At 38.3% G+C, this 21,037-nt stretch overlaps 1 protein-coding gene across 2 annotated transcripts; it reads left to right on the top strand.

The window, feature by feature from the left end:
* The first annotated feature begins 326 nt into the window (after positions 1-326).
* Positions 327-14,109, top strand: MACIR (macrophage immunometabolism regulator). Of its 2 annotated transcripts, none has more exons than XM_070736332.1 (2): positions 327-428; positions 10,910-14,109. In XM_070736332.1, exon 2 carries the CDS (start codon positions 10,931-10,933, stop codon positions 11,555-11,557), a length of 627 nt encoding a protein of 208 aa, XP_070592433.1. In that variant the 5' UTR covers positions 327-428; positions 10,910-10,930; the 3' UTR covers positions 11,558-14,109. The 2 variants fall into 2 exon arrangements, with proteins under 2 accessions (XP_070592433.1, XP_070592432.1); XM_070736331.1 differs by lacking the exon at positions 327-428 and adding an exon at positions 594-898.
* The last annotated feature ends 6,928 nt before the right edge of the window (positions 14,110-21,037 follow it).

Genomic DNA, 21,037 nt, shown 5'->3' with positions numbered 1-21,037 from the left:
GGTTGAGAGGAGAAGAAAAGAAGTCTTTCAAGTGGCCGGAACCTTCTTTTCCTTCTTTTATGACTTCACAAATTCCATCACCTCTGACCGAACAAAAAGGCGCGAAAGGCGTCGGCCACCAAGGGAGACGGGGAGGAGAGAGAGAGAGAGACGCCGTACGGAGAAAGCAAAAACGCGCTTAAACGCTCCGCATTTCCCACGCTTTGAACTAGGCCGGGAAATAAGGAATAGCTTTAACCGGTGGGCGGCACCGCGGCAGGAGGAGCGGCTCTCCGCCTAGCCACGCCAGTTCCAATCTCCGCCCCAAGCCGGCAAAATAAGAGAAGCGGGGAGGGGCTGCCGCTTGCCTCTCGCTTTACTCTTTCGCCTGCTCAGCGTCCGCGGGCGGCGGGAACGCGGCCCGCAGGCCCCGGCATCCTGGACCGCAGGTAGGGAGAGCGGGATGGTGCCGGTAGGCCTGGGGGAAGGGTGGGGTGGGGACGCCCCGGTGGCGGCGGTGCTTCATCCGGTGAAAGGTTTGCGGCCCGCCCTTGCAAGGCTGCTGCGGGCGGGTTGGGCCCCGGCGAGCCGTAAAAGCGGGAGGGCGAGGCAGCAGTGGAAGCCGGGCGCACGAGAAGAAGCGGCGGCGCGAATGGGGGGGGGGGGGCAAGCGCGTTCCCACCCGCTGACTGCGGTGCGAGTGTCCCTATGGCACAACCCGCGGGTGTTTCGCGGAGGCTGGAAGGATAGGCGGGTGGGCGACGACCCTCCATCGAGCCACTGCTTGTAAACACAGCGGGCGCATCCGGCTTGGTGGAACCCGGGAGGAGGCCTGGCTCTTGAGAATTCCCGACGGCGGAGAGAGAGGGAGAGACGAGCTCGCCTCTTCTCTTAGAGGTCACCTATGGGCGGTTGTAAGGTAAACATTCCCAGGCCGCTGGCTGGGTTTGCGGGTGCCCCTCGGCCGCCCTCCGAGCGTAGAAAATCCCCCCGCGGGCGCGCGCGCCAGCCTGCCTTTTCTCGAGCATCCGTGACGCAGCACTGGCTTCATTGTGTCTGCGTGTCTCTGGCTCGGCGAAGCGCTGTGGGGGTTTCTTTGGTTCGCAGAAATGCGTGGAGGTCGAATTCGCGCGTGCGGTATTTATAAAAATAAGCGCGAGCCGTCTTTCGGCCTACATTTTCTTTTAATGCCGGGTGTAATTTGTGGGCGTGTGAATGCGTGTGTACGTGTCTAAGCTCGGTGTAGCTTAACGTGTATGACGTTCGTTCTTAGTGGACCGCAACCCCTTTGCTTGTTAGCTATTTTGTGAACGGGGTCAAGATTTAAAATATTAAATAATATTCACCATCAGAGAAGCGGTCCCATCTCTATTTAAACAGGCTGCTGGTTTCCGTGGCATTCGATCCCTTCTGTGCCCTACATATACTTTACCTTTTGCATAGGTAGGAGATATATACCTTGTAGGGTGTGTCAATATTTTTATAATGAAAAACAAATGTGAAAGCAGTGTGATTCCTTTATGCAGAGACCAATCCTTAAATTTAAGTCTTATAAAATCCTTTATAAGATTTTAAAAAGCAAAGGAGCAAACTCACAAATCTGAGCAAGCTTCAAACTACGGTAGGTGCAGCTTTTGATGTATGATGTACTTGTGTTTTTTTTCTTTTGTTTGCAGTTTCGTAGCAAGTAGTGGAGCTCTGACGTTTTGCCATCTGCTATTTGCAGCATATACTTCATGGCACCGGCCATCTATTCCCATTGAGGAATAGAGCTGGTTCTGAAGCATAGTTTCTAAGCCTGTGCGTATGTATGGCCACGTGCTTCAAGGACTCTCCATGGTACTGCTGCCTTGCCTCATTGCCCATAAAAGGAAGTAGCACTATGGAGAGCTCTTGGCTGCTACAGATTCCCTGCACAACAGAGAGATCGCTTTCATCTGGCTTGTATCTTCCAGAGCAGTGTTTTTCAACCAGTGTGCCGGGGCACACTAGTGTGCCGTGAGACATGGTCAGGTGTGCCGCAAAGCTCAGAGAGAGAAAGAAAACAAGAGAGAGGGAAAGAAAGAGAGAGAGAGAGAAAGCAAGAGAGAGGGAAAGAAAAGAGAGAGAGAGAGAAAGAGCAAGAGGGAGAGAAAGCAAGCAAGAGAGAGAGAGAGAAAGAAAACAGAGAGAGAAAGAAAGATAGAGAGAAAGAAAGCAAGAGAGAGAAAGAAAGCAAGAGAGGGAAAAAGAAAGAGAATGAGAGAGAGAGAAAGAAAGAGAGAGAAAGAGAGAGAGGGAAGGTGGGAGAGAGAAAGACATAGAGGGAGGGAGGGAGAGGGAAAGAGAGCAAAAAAGAGGAAGGAAGGAAGGAAGAGAGAAAGAAAGAGGGAAGGAGGGAGAGAGAAAAAAGAGAAAGAGAGAGAAAGAGGGAGCGAAGGAGCGAGAAATAGAGCGAAAGGGAGGAAGAGAGAGAGAGAATTTTTTTGTCCAAACTTTTTTTAGCCACCCCCCTATCCCCACTCAATGTGCCCCATGGTTTTGTAAATGTAAAAAATGTGCCGCGGCTCAAAAAAGGTTGAAAATCACTGTTCCAGAGATCTGCTCTCCTAAATCAGATCTAAATGATGAGGGGAATCTCAGCAGAATGACCCGAAATAAATTTTAGCATTTAGACTTGAAAAATATAATGTTTTCAACCAACGGCCAAAGTTGTTAAAAATCATGCCAATGCTTGAGGGCTTTTTTTTTTTTTAGCAGAAAAGATGACTGCTGAATATTTTCAGCAAAGACAGCATGCTATAAATAAATACTGTTCTGTAGTAATTTCAATTCTGACCTGATTTTTTAAAATAATCCCAGGACTTTTACTTCACTTTTAAATTTTGGGTTTTTGTCCCTTTTAGAGTTTAAAAAAACCTCTCTTAGTATGGCTTATACTATGGTAACAGTAATATATTTTAAAACAATTGTTAACAGTAACATAGAAACTAATGGCAAAGTAACATTAAATCATTAAGCCCAACAATAATACTGGATGTAATAATCTTACACAGCAATCTTGTAAAATTATATTTAACAGATTAACAGAGTTGGAAGGGACCTTGCAGGTCATCTAGTCCAACCTCTTGCCCAAGCAGGAGACCCTATATCTGCCTCCACCTAGGATCAAACTCACAACCACCTGATTGTGAGGCAAGAGCTTTTTCTGTGTTGATATAAAATTGCTAAACTGTGTTTTGATTTCCTGTTGCCATTTCCATAAGTAATTTTCTAACAAGCAAAACCTGACATCTGCTTCTAACATTATACGTCACAGATTCAGAAAATTGATTATACTATATATGCTATGTCCCTTTGAATGCCAGTGAAGGGATATTAATATACAAAGCATAATAGTTGTGTAGCTTGTCTCTTGATATTTAATCAGGAATCTATGAAGAACATCTGAGAAGGTAGATTAGGACTGAAGACACGTCTGTGTGTGTGTGTGTGTTTGCACCCATGTGTGTGTGTATGTGCTTGTATTTATGTCTATTTCATTTATTTCTCTAAATGAGTCTACGGAGAGGGGCGGCATACAAATCTAATAAATAAATAAATAAATTATTTTTACTATTGTAATGACATACATGTGTGTGTGTGTCTACACAGACATATATACATGCAAACACACAAACATACAAAGAGAGAGATATAAAAGGACATCAATAGATCAATAAAATTAAAATAAATCTTCATTCCAGGCCCAGTAGAGTAAGATTTAATGCAAATCTTACATAAGAGTCCTCGGAGAGGGGTAGCGTAGAAATCCAATAAATAAATAAATAAGGCAAATGTAAGTTATCAGAGAGACATGCTAGACACCAGTTTATGGGTAAAATGCATGATTTTATGGTACAGAATTATATGCAAATATACCTTTACTGGTATTCATCAGATTCTAGCCATTTATGAATATATGTTATTTATATGTTTATTTGTAATCTAGGAGATGGAAATGCATGGTGGATCTGCTACTGTCCAGTTCCATATTTATAGCCAGAGTATCTATGGTAGCTCCATGGACCCCAGATAAATTTTGAAAAATAAAGGGTGAGGATGTAGGAAGGAGACATTGTTTAGTTCATGTCTGATTCGGTCATTCATTCATTCCCCACTTTTATTATTTTCCTAAATAACTTAAGGTAGCAAGCATATGTGGGACTCCTTCCTCTTCCTGTTTTCCTCATAAGAAGAACCCTGTGAGATAGGTTGGGCAAGTGAGAGCAAGTGACTGCCAAGAGTCACCCAGCTAGTTTTCATGTCTAAGATGGGACTTGAACTTAGGGTCTCCTGCTTTCTAGCCTGGTGCCTTTACCCCTGCCTAGAATAAACTGGCTCTCATTTTGCCACTCTTGCGTTTTAGATTTTGGCTAGTTTTATTTTGGTGTAGTCAATTTTTTGTATTCCTGCATGTTTTCATAATGAATATATGTTGTCTGTGTTATTTTCTCCTTGGGTAGGGTTTTCCTTGACTTTGAACTTTTTTAGATTTATTTTTTCTTACAAAAAAGTAAAAGTAAAAACCTAGGTTAAAAAAGATCATTATTTTGAAACCTTCAGATGTTTCTTGAGTAAGTTATATCCCTATTAACATAATTTGGAATTGTTTTTAATTGGTTATAATTATAGTTTTAGCCATTTCACAAACAAACAAATCTATTGCTTTATATGTATTCTGAAACGATCCACTGGCTGAAAATTTTAGAAATCTTCATATATGAATATGCAAGGAACTGTTGACACACATAGGATAGAGGTTCTGGGGAATCAATCTGACATATAATATGTATTAACTACATAAATATTTTCAGACATCTGTACACTGAAAACACTTCTAGGAAACATCTGTTGCTAGGGAGAGAATAATCACTAGGGACTAAGACTGGTTGATGTGATTTCATTTTCACATTGAACCAGGTTTAATTATCACCCGTAAGAAAAATTATTTGAGTGTGATATTTTACATGGGTGATACGGCAAGAAAACCCCCTGTCCTCTTATCATTTTCTCATACTATTACTCTCGTAGGAAAATTACAGACTTATATCAGAGAATATTTTTCTATTATAACTGAGTGGACAAAAATTCTAGAATGTTTCAACTGTATTCTCTGCTTGATGGATAAAGCTGGCTTGAAATTGCAGGAATCCTGTGTTGTTCAGCGAGTTCTCATTAAACTGAGATATCAAGCATTTTTATTATTAATATTCTTCAACATGTTAATGACTTAGATGAAGAGGAGAGGGAATGTTTATCAGACTTCCTGCAAAAATGAGTGGCCTAGCTAAATAAAATTCAAAATAATCAAATCCTAAAAGAAATAAGCTGAAAGTTACAGAATGAAATTAATTTAATCCCATACATCAGTTCAGGTTGCCTACCTGAATGACATTACATGTGAAGATGATCTTAGAATAGCAATTAACTGCAAACAATATGAGTCAGCAATGACATATAGCTGCAGAACAAGACAAATGCCATTTTATTATGTGTTACTCAAATGCCATTTTCAGCAATACGTCAATTAAAAACATATTTTAAGAAGGATTCAGATCAACTGGACAGTTCAAGAGAAGATCACAAGGATGACATGGGTAAAAAGAAAATCCTGCAAGAAAAAATGGAAGAAACTGGGAATATTTAAGACTCTAGATTTGTAGGGGAAGGGAATATGACAGCATTCTTTGAGTCCTAGAAGGAATGTCACAGAGAAGGTCAAAGCTTTGTCATTTAAGAGTTCAGAGTAGAAATAATTTAAGTTAGAAGAACCGGCTGAATATTAGAAATTATGTCTTAACATAGTTTAAAAGTACTTGCATAAAGAAAACATCATTCTATGAATTTTTTAATTTTGGATTTTTATACCAAGTACAGACATAATTGCCTAAATGGCTGCTTCTACTGCTGTGATTTTATGCTTGCTTCAGTCATGCACTGATTACAGTTTCTCTATAGAACAATAAGTCCAGTGAGGATGACAAATCTACTCTTTTTTTACTACCCGCGTTTCCTAATCGGGCCCTGGCTGAATGAAACACATAGAACTCTTAGATAAAATGATCTCTGAGCAGATCCTTGCTCTCTGAAAATGTTGGCAGTTACAATAGGAGGGAAACAAGTTGGTAAAACTACTGCATATTGTATATATTATGTTCTGTGAAATTGTACATTAGAAGAAATATCTGTCTAAAGTATTATGATTAATAACTCCATTATCCAAAGTGCAATTTATTGAATCCTTAAAGGGCTAGTACTTTATTCCTATCATGTATGAACCTACATGCAGCTGAGTAACTATTCAGAAAAATCATACATCCTGCTTCTCTTTTGTTGGGGTCTCCTGAAACAGATTATAATCTGTGAAACTCAAAAGTTTTTGTTTGTAGTTAGCCTTCCCTTAGACATGCGTCTTTAACCGGGGAAGTACAGTAATTTTCAGTTGTACAGTCTAGAAGAGCTCAAAAAAAAATGCTGAGGCTCCCTGGAATATTTTCTTATTACCACTCTTCTCACAAATGTACTGTATATCTTGAACAATAAAATTAATAAAACTGAATTAACAGCTTCACTGACTTAATGGGTTTTTTGAATAATAGAAAAAATATAAGTTTGACAGCCATGAAGAGTTTGTTTTGTTGAATGGCATATAGATTTTAGTCAATAAATAAATAATCCATATGTTCATAATCTTTATATGCTATTTGGTTAATACTGTAAGATTCTTCACTTGAATGATTCCTCCCAGATATGTTGTAACTACAACAGAAGTGGATTCTTCCTAGTTCGCTCGAACAGGTAGCAATCCACTGGTGACATCACAATGATGTCATGGAACTAGTTCTGTCGATACGGGTCCATGGACACTACCATCTTTTTTGGGGGAAATTTTTTTCCTAGGTTTTTTTTCTTCTGTGCATGAGTAGAAGCCAAGTTTCTACCACTGCACATGCATCACCGTCTTGTTATTGGCTTCTTAAAAATGTTTTTTGATTTTTCAGCATTGTACATGTACACTTGTGCAAAGTACATACGCTCACGAGGCACAGCCACGCAGCACAGGAGGAACTACAATATCCACAATTTCTAGCTAATTTAGCTGGGTTAACTGGCAATTCTGGTAACTAGTCCCAGCATAATTGGAGACTATTAAGTTGGATAAGGAAGTTGTAAGGACATGCAGACATTGCCATTTTTAATTCTTAAAGCTTGGTCTATGAAATTTGTGTGATATTTGTTGCCTTTCTGGAACAGCAAACAATACATTTTAGAGAAATGTGATTCTAATTAGTTGTTATTCTACATTTGTCAGCCATTGTGCTAAATGTTATTTTTTCTTTTTTTCTTTATCATGCTAAATGTTAGAAAATTTTATATTAAAATGTTATTCCTTACATTGAAAGCAAAAGTGCGTTGACCTTCAAATTATTCATACAAAATAGCAAAGAAAGAATCAGCCAGCTGTCCTTTGTAATATTCCACAATCTACAAGGAAAATGCTAGTGTTATTCAGGTTCATGTGACAAATGTACTTTCCAAGTTCATTGGCCTATATTAACAGCAATAGTAGCATCACCATGATTTATTGCACAAACAGATATATAATTACCATGTTAATGTCAGGCCCACATAACTCGTGGAAAGGAAAGTTTACTACTTTAAAAATAATTACAGGTCACAAAGGAATAGCTGGCAGGCAGATCAACTGTTCAGCGGTGCAGCAGCAATGGAACTGGCTGTTTTGGTACTGTAGGTTCTCAGCAGAATGCCTGTTGAGATGAAGGCTGATGCAAAAACATAGGCAGTGGTGGATTCTTCCTGCCATCAGAGGATTGGCAGGCTGCAGTTACGCAGACCTGCTAATGTATATCCATAACGTAGGTCAATGTGCCATGCTTATATAAGTAGATATTTTCTGCTCTTATCCTACGTACAAATCAATATTAGAATTTTAAAAAACCTCTAAAGAACAACTTTTCTGAAAGGAAATGATACAAGAGAGGAGGGCAAAAGATTTTGAGAAAAATACTTCATTTTATTTGTGCTAATTTTAGCTCAAGTGCTGGCAAAAGAGGCTTACAATAATGTTAACAGAAAGGATAAATTCCAATTGTAAATTTCTATTAATAAAACTAGATGAGAATGAGTAACCTGTCAGGAATACCCTAAAAAAGTTATTCTAGAGTATTCTCCCCAAAGTCACTGCCAGAAGTTCAATTCTGATCGGTTCAAGTTGACTCAGCCTTCCATGTTTCTAAGGTTGGTAAAATGAAGACCCAGATTGTTGGGGGCAAAATGCTGCTGACTCTTTAAACCACTTAGAGAGAGTGAGAGGTGTAAGTCTCTACTATTACTTGCTGGTCTTTTTTGTTTAGTTTGAGCTTGGCAAATCCCAGTAGATGCACTAATGTCATTTAAAAAAAAAAAAAGTGGCCCTGGTAATATATTTAGTGTAACTGCCAAAACATAATGCATGTATCATGATAAGACATAGGCTAGTTAGTAATAAGGTGCACACTGCTGTTTTTCCCCTACATGGTCCTTTAAACATAGTCAAAATCTTAAGGTTGTTTAAGATTGTCTGAAATCAAAATTACTATCATTTCTGGTATTTGGAAATGGAGTTTAAAAACAAGTTTTGATATACACATAAAATCTCCCAACCCTGGCAGTGTGAAGTGTTTGCACTATTTTAAGACCATATTTGGAATATTACATCCAGTTTTGGTCACCAGGATTTTTTTAAAGATGTTGAGACCAGGGGTAGAATGCTCCCAGTTCACTCATGCCTGTAGGTCATCAGAGAGCCAGTCACGAAGGGAGCGTGAGGGTCCGCCCACCTGCCTGGATGCTGCCATTTTGGTTCTTTTACCCTCTGTGGATGAGTGAACATGTTTGTTTTGAAGATACAGTTCTATTTTCCAAAACTCTCAAGCATCACTTAGAGCAGTTAAACTTCACAACATTTATTGTCAGAATAGGACAATGCCATATCACAAAAGCAAATACAGTGGTACCTCATGATATGAACCCCTCGTGCTACGAACCCCTCATGATACGAACCCCTCGTGATACGAACCCCTCGTGATACGAACCCCTCGTGATACGAACCCGGGTTGGGAATTTTTTTGCCTCTTCTTACAAACTTTTTTCGGCTTACGAACCCACTGCAGATTGCAAAATGGCACTCTGCCGGGCGCCGCTGCCCGGCTATCACTTTTTAAAACAGCTGGGGGGCTTCTCGGCTTTCTCCCGAACACCGAACCCGGAAATTCGGGTTCAGGTTCCGGAGGCCGCCGAGAAGCACCCGGCTGTTTCAGAAGGTTACAGCCAGGCGTCGTCGTCCAGCGGAGCGCCATTTTACGATTTTTTTTCTTTTTGCATGGATTAATCGCTTAATCTTATGAACTTTTTGCCTTATGAACCTACTTCCGGAACCAATTAGGTTTGTAAGATGAGGCATTACTGTACAGTGGTACCTCTTCTTACGAACGCCTCTACTAACAAACTTTTCAAGATATGAACCCGGTTTTTAAGATTTTTTTTGCCTCTTCTTCTGAACTATTTTCACCTTACGAACCTGAGCCGCCATCACTGAGAATCCTCGCCTCCAGGCTTCCGTTGCCAACTGAAGCACCCGTTCTTGCGTTGCTGGAATTTCCGTGAGACTCCCCTCACTGGGATTCCCTTCATTTTTGCCGGCGCTGTTTTGAATCCCAGTGAGGGGAGGGTCGGGGATATCCCAGATACGCAAGAACGGGCGCTTCAGCTGGCAATGGAAGTCCGGAGGCAGGGATTCCCAGCGGCACAAGGCAAAAGGGGTGACTTTTGGGGATGGGGTTGCAAGCATTATTTGCTTTTGCATCGATTCCTACGGGGAAAATTGCTTCTTCTTACAAACTTTTCTACTTACAAACATGGTCATAGAACGAATTAAGTTCGTAAGAAGAGGTACCACTGTAGTTACAATGAATTATAAAAGGTGGCAGATAAGTTATATTGTAAAGTTATATTATAAAAGGTGGCAAGCTAAGAATATCCCTTTATAAATAAGAACAGCTTAACCTACTGACAAAAGAACATCAACCTAATCTCTAGATCACTGCAGTTTTTATTAAGGGGTTTATATGAGGCGTAATTTGTTTTATATCTGAGCTAAATTAAATGCTATAAGGGTCATGTGGTTGAGTAGGAAGTAGAAATTGAGTTTGGGGGGGGGATTCCCCAAGAACAAGAGCTCCCACTGAAAGTAATTAGAAACATGCTACGCTTTTTAGCTGTTTCTTAGTTGTGCACTTGGAATATTAGATTCATTTCAGTTTAATAACATGGAAGGAGATAAGCAAGGGCAGAGTTGCTTCAGGAAAAACTGTTTTCAGTGAATTCTGTAGAGAAGGGTTCAAGCCATCTTCTGAAAACATAGCTGTTCCTATGTTGTTTAAGGATTTAGTCTGCAGGTAATGAAGGAAATTGATACTGACCTAATTGGTGGCAGCATGTGAAAATAAAGACATTTTAAATTTTATCTTGAAGATAATTCCTGCTATTACTTCTTTCAGCTGTATGATACCCTTTAATTTGTTGACTTGTGGCTCTATTAGGGTAAGATCTGTTGATTAAAATATGGTTACACTGAGAACTGTGTTTACTGTCCACAGATAGTACTAGAGTGAGAAGGTATTAATATTTTCATTTTATGGATAAAGGTTGGGAGCTGAACCTGGCAGGAAAGAAGAAAGGTAGATAGGCAAAGACACATAGCAGAGTTTTGCCATCTGTTTGTTACCATGTTCTTGTTTTGTAACGAAGTCTCTGCAAAGATCTAAAGACAGAAAGGACTGCCACTTCTTAACTGATACCAATTCCACTGTGCTTGTGTCATGCTAATACAGCTGTTTTTTTCTTTTAGGTTGTTGGATTCTTACTTAAAATGGAAGTTGACATTAATGGAGAGGCCAGATCTATGCTAGCCTCTTTCCCCTTGCCTATCGCCGAAGTGAGTGCTACAAGCAAAACAGACAACGAGAAACCTCGCTGCTCCAGCACCCCATGCTCACCAATGCGCCAGACTGTTTCAGGTTACCAAATCCTCCACATGGATTCTAACTATTTGGTTGGTTTCACTACTGGAGAGGAGCTCCTGAAATTAGCTCAGAAGTGCACTGTAGAAGAACAGAATAAAGTTGAAATGATAGGGCCTACTTTGCGCTCCAAACAGCTTGATTCAGGACTTTCTCGTTCTTCCCGAGTGTGCAAAGCCAGAAGCAGATATTACCAGCCTTACGAGATCCCAGCAATCAATGGCCGTAGAAGGCGACGGATGCCCAGCTCAGGGGATAAATGCAGCAAGCCACTACCTTATGAACCATACAAGGCATTTCATGGTCCTTTGCCTCTCTGCCTTTTCAAAGGTAAAAGAGCTCACTCAAAATCCCTAGACTACCTCAATTTAGACAGAATGAACATCAAGGAACCGGCTGATACAGAAGTGCTTCAGTATCAGCTCCAGCACCTCACCCTGAGAGGGGACCGTATGTTTGCTAGGAACAACACATGAACATAAAGCATCCTTCGTTCTTCACTGCATCAAGATTGTCTATACAATGTAGGCAGTTGTGCACTTGGTACCTGGTTGGATCAGAAAAGTGTTTTGTTAGACCATAGCATAGGAAGATGAGGTGTATGTTTGTGTGTGTGTATGTGCGCGTGCGGATGCGTGTGTGGAAACTACATGGCAAAAGGAAGGAGTACTGAAAAGTTCTGGCAACAAATTTATTTGGAACAGTGTAACAAAACAAAACGTTTTACACATGGATACATGAAACTTATGGCAATTTAACACTCAAAAATTGATGTAATGTGAATTATGTTTCTGACTGAGCTTGCTGTAAGAATTTACTCATGGATAAGCACTGAAATATATTATTTAATATTAATCATATGTGCATATGCAATGAGTTTTGCATTATAGGACAAAATATTTCACTCAAACCATGTGTTCTTTAAAACAATCCAGTTTGTACTCACTGTAGCTGGATTTGCACTGGCAACAAAAGAAAAAAATTGCTAATGAAATTAAGCCTCAGTACTTACATTACTAGAGCTGACTGTTTTTAAATGTATAGTTGAATTACTACTTGCATTTCAAACTAATTTCAGTGTAAACTTTTTTTAAAAAAAATCTTAAAATGTGTTTTGAAGAAAAAAATATCAAAAGAAAACTACTTATTTTAATTTTGTATGTTTTTTTAAATAATTACCTTAACATAGAAATCTTTATAGTGTGTAGAGTATGTATGACTATGTGTGTATGTGTGTTTGTGTATACACACATACACACACGCACACACATGCACAAATGCTGAAACTTTTGCATTTGTGATATTCAGCATTTAGATTTTACAGTAACAGTACTATATAGGTATAGGAGGTTGTGATGACATTTAGCACTGAATTGGAACATTCCAATTTATTTACAGCACTGAAAATTACAACTTTGTCTTGTTTTGTTTTTCTTGAAAAGCCTTTCAGGCTACAACTAAATTATTAATTTCTCCAAATCTACTGGTGTAAATCATCTCCAAACAAACCCTATTTTACATTTTAATATTTATTACTGTTACTCTCTTTTACGATATGCTGCTTATTATTGAAAGAGTGTGCAATCATGTTATGTTCTTGATCTGTAAGTTATTTAGAAGTGAAAGCTTAACTCTTGTGGATACAGTAAGGAATGCTTAAGTTGTTTATGAAACCGAGCCTTTTTAAAACCATTCCTTGCACAGATTTAATTTACTTGGAAAAGATTGGTCTCTTAAGAAAAATACAGAGAGCATATGCTTTGAAAGCATAAGGGTTGTCTCTTCTTTGACATCTTGTACAAATATTGTGCTCAGCTGGCAGTGCATAAACTATGGATCAGGTGTGTTTTACTTAAGAAGATGCTTGACATTTTTACAAGTTGCACTGCTGTATTATAGCGAAAAATGATTCCCTGAGTAACTACTTTGCATGGCCTTCTAGTGTAAACAGAAGAATACTGTCCAATGCCAAAGAAAGGATTTTTACATTTATTGATTAACATAAATAATAAATATTAATTGATTTTATCTATGAAGCAACATTGACTAGAAAATAAAAGGGTAATATCCATATTTTTCAATGGCCCTTGGTATCTGTTGCTCTTTTAAAAGCTGGAAATGAAATCTGCCTGATTATATATCATTTTACATTCTTTCCTAAAAATGTATGTGTATTATAAATGTTACATTGATTTTATATATTTTCATATATATTGTAGACCCTGACACACAAAGGAATTTAGTTTACATATTTCAGAAACTATAATATGAAATCTACTACACATTTAATATTCAGAGACTAAAATCTAGTCTTTTTCCTTGCCATTGTAATAGCAGAAACAGGTGCATTTGCCTACACTTTATAGTGAGGTTTCCTCTCTGATTTTCTTTTTATCTGAGAAAAAAAAATGCCCATTGGAAACAAATAGCCATGGTATATGCATGAATCTGTTCTTGTTATGGTGTGCAATGAATAACCGCATTTTAGGAGATAGGTAATACATATAAGAGATCATTTGTTATGATAAAGTTTGCTTATAGAGTAAACAATTGGCCTCCCTTTATGTGACCTTTGACCTATTTTCTTGGGATTTTTTAAAAATATTGAAATTAATTTCTGAAATTTTGATTTTAATTTCTAAAAATCTCTGAAATTTTTAAGTTAATTCTCTGGCAAGATAATCAGCCCATTGCTGACACTCTGGGATAAAAGTGGGAAAATACAAAATTGACATGTTTTCCCTTTAAGGATTGTTCTAAAAGTTATTTAAGCTATAGTGCATCAATTTCTTGTCTTGTATGAAAATGTTATATCAGTGATTGAATTCATTGCTTGGACTTTGCTATTTTATTATTAATTGTTTTAAAGAGTTTATGAGAGGGGCAACATATGTTTTTAATGCTAAATTAAGCATTCATTTTATTAGATAACTTACCTTAAATTGCATATTGAATTATGAGATAACTTACCTTAAATTGCATATTGAATTATGACGTACCAAGAAAGTAAAACCTGAATGGAAAATTATGACCTGAAGTCTTCTTACCAAGTAGTCATTGATTGAGTTCGGTATTTTTATAAGTGGATTTTTACAGACCAATCACAAGCCATATATTAGATACATAGAGACCATGCTTTGTTATCCCTTCTATGTGGGCTCCTTCTCTTCTTTATTCCCAAAGAACATTAACAAACTATTGAAGTATACTAGGAATATGGATCTTTCACCTCTATAAGCAGGATTTCTCTATGAAAAAGTTCATATTTCTTTTACCCGAGTAAAAGAGATCCATAGAACTGAGGCGGAATGATAAAGAATCCCCCCATCCCAATATCCGCAAAGTTTGAAAGTGCTCTTCATCACAGAGATGAGCTTTTGTCCAAAGACGGGCTACAAGAATGGTGGAAGGTCTTAAGCATAAAACATATCAGGAAAGACTTAATGAACTCAATCTGTATAGTCTGGAGGACAGACTACGGATCTACGGAGAGGGGTGGCATACAAATCTAATAAATACAAATACAGAAGGAAAAGGGGGAACATGATCGAAACATTTAAATATGTCAAAGGGTTAAATAAGGTTCAGGAGGGAAGTGTTTTTAATAGGAAAGTGAACACAAGAACAAGGGGACACAATCTGAAGTTAGTTGGGGGAAAGATCAAAAGCAACATGAGAAAATATTTTACTGAAAAAGTAGTAGATCCTTGGAACAAACTTCCAGCAGACGTTGGTAAATCCACAGTAACTGAATTTAAACATGCCTGGGATAAACATAGCTCCATCCTAAGATAAAAATACAGGAAATAGTATAAGGGCAGACTAGATGGACCATGAGGTCTTTTTCTGCCATCAGTCTTCTACGTTTCTAACTTGGTCTCCTTTATACTTTGCCAAATTAAAGGAAAGTGGAGTGGTGATCTTGATCAAATATAGTTATGTTTATGGCAAAGGCAAAAAACGCAAATCCATTCTCAACATATGAGCGTTCTTTTGTATTGAAAGCGGGGAGCAAATGCTAGAGATTTTTGAAATGTTGCTAAGGTCTACATTATTTTTAAAATTCCAAAAATTTAAAAGGTTTTTAAACTCCTTTTTTAAACAGTCCCTTTTTTCCTATTTTTTAACAAAATATCTATCCTTCCACAATCCAGATAGACCTTCAGTGAATAACAGGAAAAATACATAAAAACAAATCCTTTTTAAAAAAATAAATAAATCATGGGTTAATGGTCACTTATGATGACAGTTCTCATAAATAGGCAAATAAACTAATTCAGAATGTCCTTAGCATATGTAGCTCAGTCTGGGATAACAATATTTTATATGTATCCCAGCTTTCCTCCAGCATTCATGGCTCACTTATACAACATTCCCTTCTCTTATTCTACAACATTGTAATAATTATTCTTGCAAGAATCTAAATCTGTGATCAGTAATTTGACATGTGATTTGATCAAGGCAAGGTCAAATGTTAATGTCCTCTGTCAATATCACCTGTTCCAATGTGAAGACCAAATATATCATGCTGTATTTTGGATCTGCCATTTCTGGTGATAAGCCCATGGTGAACATGGACTTATAAGCTACACCAGATTCCTCTTCCAGGACATGGAGAATCAAACTACTCAAACAACACTCAGGAACTCCAGCACCAGCACTGTGATGAAATCCAGAAGTTTGTGACACCAGCAGTAGCCCTAGGTGTTAGTGTGACTCAACTCCATATATAGGCACTTGCATCTAGCTCTGTTTGAGACAATTCTCCCTATCTCTCGAGTCACATCAATGATCACAGCAAACGGATACAAAATAGACAGGTCTCCAGGTACGATGCTGTACTCGCCATCCTGAAGTTTTTGACTCTGCCTCTCCCTCTAGGCCCTATGAATGGTCCACCACCATGTCAGTTGCAGTTTCGTTGTAGAGAAACCTGACTATTTACCAACAATTGAAGTCTAAAGGACTTTTCAACTTGTTCTTTTGGCTCTAGGAGTGGGACCATTGGCTTAGAAGAAACCTGAATTAATGTATGAATCTCCTTCCCCAACAATACACTCAGTATTCCCTGCCATATTTCCATTTTCTTATTATTGAGTCCCTCAATATAGTCTCTCTTACTTTTAAACTTGTAGACAAGATTTTAAAGAACTTAAAAGGACTAATTCCCTCTTAAACAGTATACTGCTTTCATAATTCAGAAATTACTTATTACAGTGTTAGTCTTATTAGAAATACAGCATAGATGTCAAGTGATTAAGCAGTTATTATGTTTTATATAATTACCTCTTAAACATAGACATATATGTTTGACCACTGTTTCCAAAAACAACTTTTAAGATGTTTAGACTTAAATTCCAACTTTTCTGAGTGACTTAGACAGTTGTGGGAGTTGAAATCCACGTATACATTGCTGAGTTAGAGAAACACTGCATTAGACTGTAGGTGCTGATGGCTTCATAGCTAAGTAACAAAGATGCTCCACAAATGTTAGATTCTTATCATCTTCAGGAAGAGCTCAAGTATGGGAGGGCATATTTATATTTGGAAAATAGCTGTCCTATAGGAAAGATCTTCCCATAGACATTATTCAAAAGTGGCTTTTCTTCCACAGTACCAGTTTGTAGATGGAGACCCTAAGTAGCTGCTTTTTGACTGTTTGAATTAGGCAGGCATAATCTATTTTGAAAGGAATGTCTGGTATTAGCCACATACTGTAATATACTGAATATTTATGCCATGAGTATCCATTTGTAGTGATTTGTGTTTTGCTTTTACACTCTCTTGAAACTCATTACTAAATTCAGACTCAAACATATCTTGAACCTTACAGAACTTGGGTGCTTTGGGTAGACATATAGGAGTCTTTTAAAATAGTTTCATTGTTTTTAAAGTGCATTTAACATGACCCCACATCTTCAGGGAAAGGTTGCACTTAGGTTTTAAGTAGAAACCTAGAGATCTCCTGCTATGCCCCAAAAGTGGACTGACCTAGAACAAAAACTAAAATGGGTTTAATGTATATGTCAATAAAAGACAATATTTTCCTGTCATGTTAAAGTATGCAGTTTTATAGCAAGGTTCTGGATGGGTCTGCAAACTCTGGAAGTCAGACAAAGGACACATTAGCAAGATTTGAAAGTGAAAAACCCTATCCAACCACCAAAACCAGTCTATATCTACTTTATAAGAACAGAGAGACTTAAATTACAAAGCCATTATTGGTGATAGGAAACTGTAGTTGAATAAAGATGAAGTCATAATAAGATAAGCACATGTATTAGAAAAATACAAATGAAGCAATTTCTTATCTATGCAGTGCTACGTGGTAATCTGTACCAAGGGCGGAAACTGTTCTATGTTCCTCTACTATCTAGGAAAGAATATAGTAAGGAAGTTGAAGAGTTTCAAGAGGTTGATTAAATGAGATGGTGATTCAGTTGAGTAATCCTGCTCAAGCGGTTTTACAAAGTCAAGTTGGGCAGTACTTTTACATAGCTTTTGGACAGTGATTCTTAAACAGGGTAGTTATTCAAGGGGATAATTTGAGCATATACTGTGGGTAATGGAGCAATTTGTGATTGCTTGTTTGTGAGTCCCCAGTTTGGGATTGCTGTGTGAAAGAGGAGTCAGTTGGGCTGGAGGATAATGACATTAAAAAGTGGAAAAAGGAATGTTTTAGACAAACAATTTAATAAGCGCTATTAAGAAAAGCTACAGCAATACTTCACTTTTGCTGCTTCAGTGATCTAAACATTAATTAAAACCATGCTTTTCAACTCCTGAACTGCTACAACTGAATTAAATAATACTCCTTGTTTCTTTTTTCTTTAAAAAAAAACTTATGGGGCACATAGTTATATGTTTGAACTACAGGTAGAGGTTTTTTTCTATGTCATAGAAAAAAAAACTATTGCCATAGTTTTATCATATCCGTCTACCTCCTTTTATTATATTGAATTCATAATTTCTAGTTCCTTTCTTGCATTTCTGAATCTTCTCTGTCTTATCAAAGGTATAGCAATGAAATATATTGAACAACACAGCCATGGGATGGCATCAAAATTTTAAGCAAGCATCAATTTATTCAATAGAAGGCTATTTAAAACCAGAGAACCTGCAGCAGAAGGAAGCTGCTACATTACCAGTAATTTGATCCCATAAGAAGGAAGATGGGGGGTATTTGGGGGGGGGGAATGAGAGAGACATATCTGAATTTCTTCCATCTCCCATTTCTCTAATCACTGAACTATCTTTGCAACAGCTGTGGGTCTCCTTTCCCAGTCCAGTTGAGAGACTTCTTTGGTTAAATGAACCAAGCTTGAGTTAGTAAAAAAAAAAAGGGGGGGGAATCCATTTAGTGAGCCATTTGGAAACAATTTAGGCTGACTTTGAAAGCCTGCTTATTTGGATCTTATCTAATTAGACAAAATATGCTCTAGATTTGTAAATGTTTTGGTTGAAAGAACATAGGCAGAAAAAAACCCTCCAATTTTAAATTCAGTTAATGATTAATATACAGTCTTGATAATGTAGAATACAGTGTACAAATTACAGCTCATTTGGAATTGAATAGCTATGTTTTTCTCTGTTGAGCAGTAATAAAATAATGAAATAATAAAATTTTATTCTGATTCTAATAATAGTTATAGTAGTAGTGGTAATAATAATAATTGTGAACAACTTGAACATGATGGCAATTCATCTGTTAGGCCAACTGAAGGTTCAAAACAATATGCAAGGTTTTGAGTTTCCAAGAATTAATAAGGCAAGGTTGTTAAAAACCCAGGAAAAAGAAAACTCTGCCACAAATTTATTTCAGATACATTAGTTGTTTTCTACATTGTATTAAGGCCTTCAAGTTGAGCTAAGAACTATTGCACTTAAAATTATTAATAAAAAATAGAGTTAAAAAGAAACAAAAGAAAATTAGTTATATTTAAAATCAGTTGTGTGCATTATTTCATAGAATCATTGAACTTTAGAGTTGGAAGGGATAATTTATAAGAAAACAATATTGTCTCTATTGTATAAGAAAACTACAGTGGTACCTCGGTTTTCGACCACAATTCGTTCCAGAAGTGTGGTCGAGAACCGATTTGGTCGAGTACCGAATTAATTTATCCCATAGGAAATAATGGAAATGGATTTAATTGGTTCCCAGCCCCTGTTGATTCACCGGGAACCAATTAAATCTATTTTCTTTATTTCCTATGGGATAAAAAATCTGGGGAGCTCTATAAGCACTCCAAGCTGCAGGAAGGGTGGGGGCAGCTGCAATCCCAGCAGCTTCGGGGGGCTCCTTTCCTCGGTGCTTTGTCTTGTTACCTGTAGGCAGCTGCACCAACTTTCTGGTGGCTGCAACGGCGGCGGCTTCCCTGCGTGTAGCAACCACAGCGGGAACGTCACTTAATGAAGGGAAGCTGCTGTAGCGGCGGCAACTGCTGAGATGGCTCTGGCGGCTTCCCTTCATCACGTGACGTTCCCGGCACTGTTGCTCCTCGAAGGGAAGCCGCCACCGGGAAGGAGAAAGTTGGTGCAGCTGCGTACAGGTACTGTAACAAGACAAAGCACTGAGGAAAAGAGCCCCCCGAAGCTGCCAGGATTGCAGCTGCCCCCACCCTTCCTGCAGCTTGGAGCACTTATAGAGCTCCTCAGCCCCCCGAAGCTGCCGGGATTGCAGCCGCCACCGGTGGTAACATTTCGGATAATGAACAAAATTTTCTGTGGCTGTTCGGTATCCGAATTTTTGTTCGGATACCGAAGGAAATTTTTGCTGAAAATTTTGTTCGGTATCCGAAATGTACGACAACCAAAGCACCCGAGGTACCACTGTATTTAAACCAGTGGTGTCAAAATCAATTTCATTGAGGGCCATATCAGGGTTGTTTTTGTCCTTGGGATGTGTGTATATGTGGCCAGCTCAACATCACTCATGTCAGGGGTGCCTGTGGTGACCTGAATGCTCTGCCAGTGAAAAAAGGCTCCTGGCCTCCTATAACCCTCTGCCAGTGAAAACAGAGTTTGGGAGAGCTATCCATGGCCCTCCCAAGCTCTATTTTCATTGGCAGAGGCACCGCAATCCAGCATTTCACTGTTTCTAGGGTGACTCTATGAGCCATATCTAAGCATCCCAGACCTTGAGTTTGACACCCGACTTAAACCATCTATGAGAGGTGATATCCAGCCTCTTTTGTGAACTCCAGAGATGAACACCCACACCTTTTGTTAAGGAGTGTGTTTCCCAACCTTGGCAATTTGGAGATATCTGGACTTCAACTCCCAGAATTCCCCAGGCAACATTCGCTGGCTGGGGAATTCTGGGAATTGAAGTCCAAATATCTTCAAGTTGCCAAGGTTGGGAAACACTGTGTTAGGAGACTGTTTATTAGGTAGAGTTTTTTTTCTTATAATTAGTAGATAAAATAGATGCTTGCACAACTGCAACATGTCAAATGTGAAAGATGCACATATACGTGCACACACATTTACTAAAATGAATGGAGAGAGAGTACAAGAAAATCAAAGAATATCTCACAGGCATCGAATCCTTGCATCATCGATAGACCAACACATTTCAATTTGATTTTAATGTAATTTATTTGCTTTAGCTGCCTCCCAACACAAAATGACTTTGGGCGGTTCGCAATGTAAAAACAAAGTATGCCAATAAAAACTGCCATAAAAAATAGATAAGGCAAAATAACAAAATGGCCTTTAACTTTTAGTCTAATAGTTAAAGAACCTGGCAGAAACAAGGAGATTGTGAGTTCTAGTTTCACCATAGGCATTAATGTGGTTGGCTGACAGTCATTAATTCCTTGTCCAAATAGGAAAATAAGAGGAGGAAGGAGTATCAGGGATGTTTGCCACCTATAGTTACTTAAAGATGAGATTTAAAAAATTAAATAAATAACAGAAGTCACAAGGGACTCCAACTACCAGAGCCTGGGGAA

This window comes from Erythrolamprus reginae, chromosome 2 (assembly GCF_031021105.1).
Source record: "Erythrolamprus reginae isolate rEryReg1 chromosome 2, rEryReg1.hap1, whole genome shotgun sequence".
In the NCBI taxonomy this organism is placed as follows: Eukaryota; Metazoa; Chordata; class Lepidosauria; order Squamata; family Dipsadidae; genus Erythrolamprus; species Erythrolamprus reginae.
The sequence above is the reverse complement of the archived record's forward strand: the minus strand, read 5'-3'. Positions and strand labels throughout refer to the sequence as shown.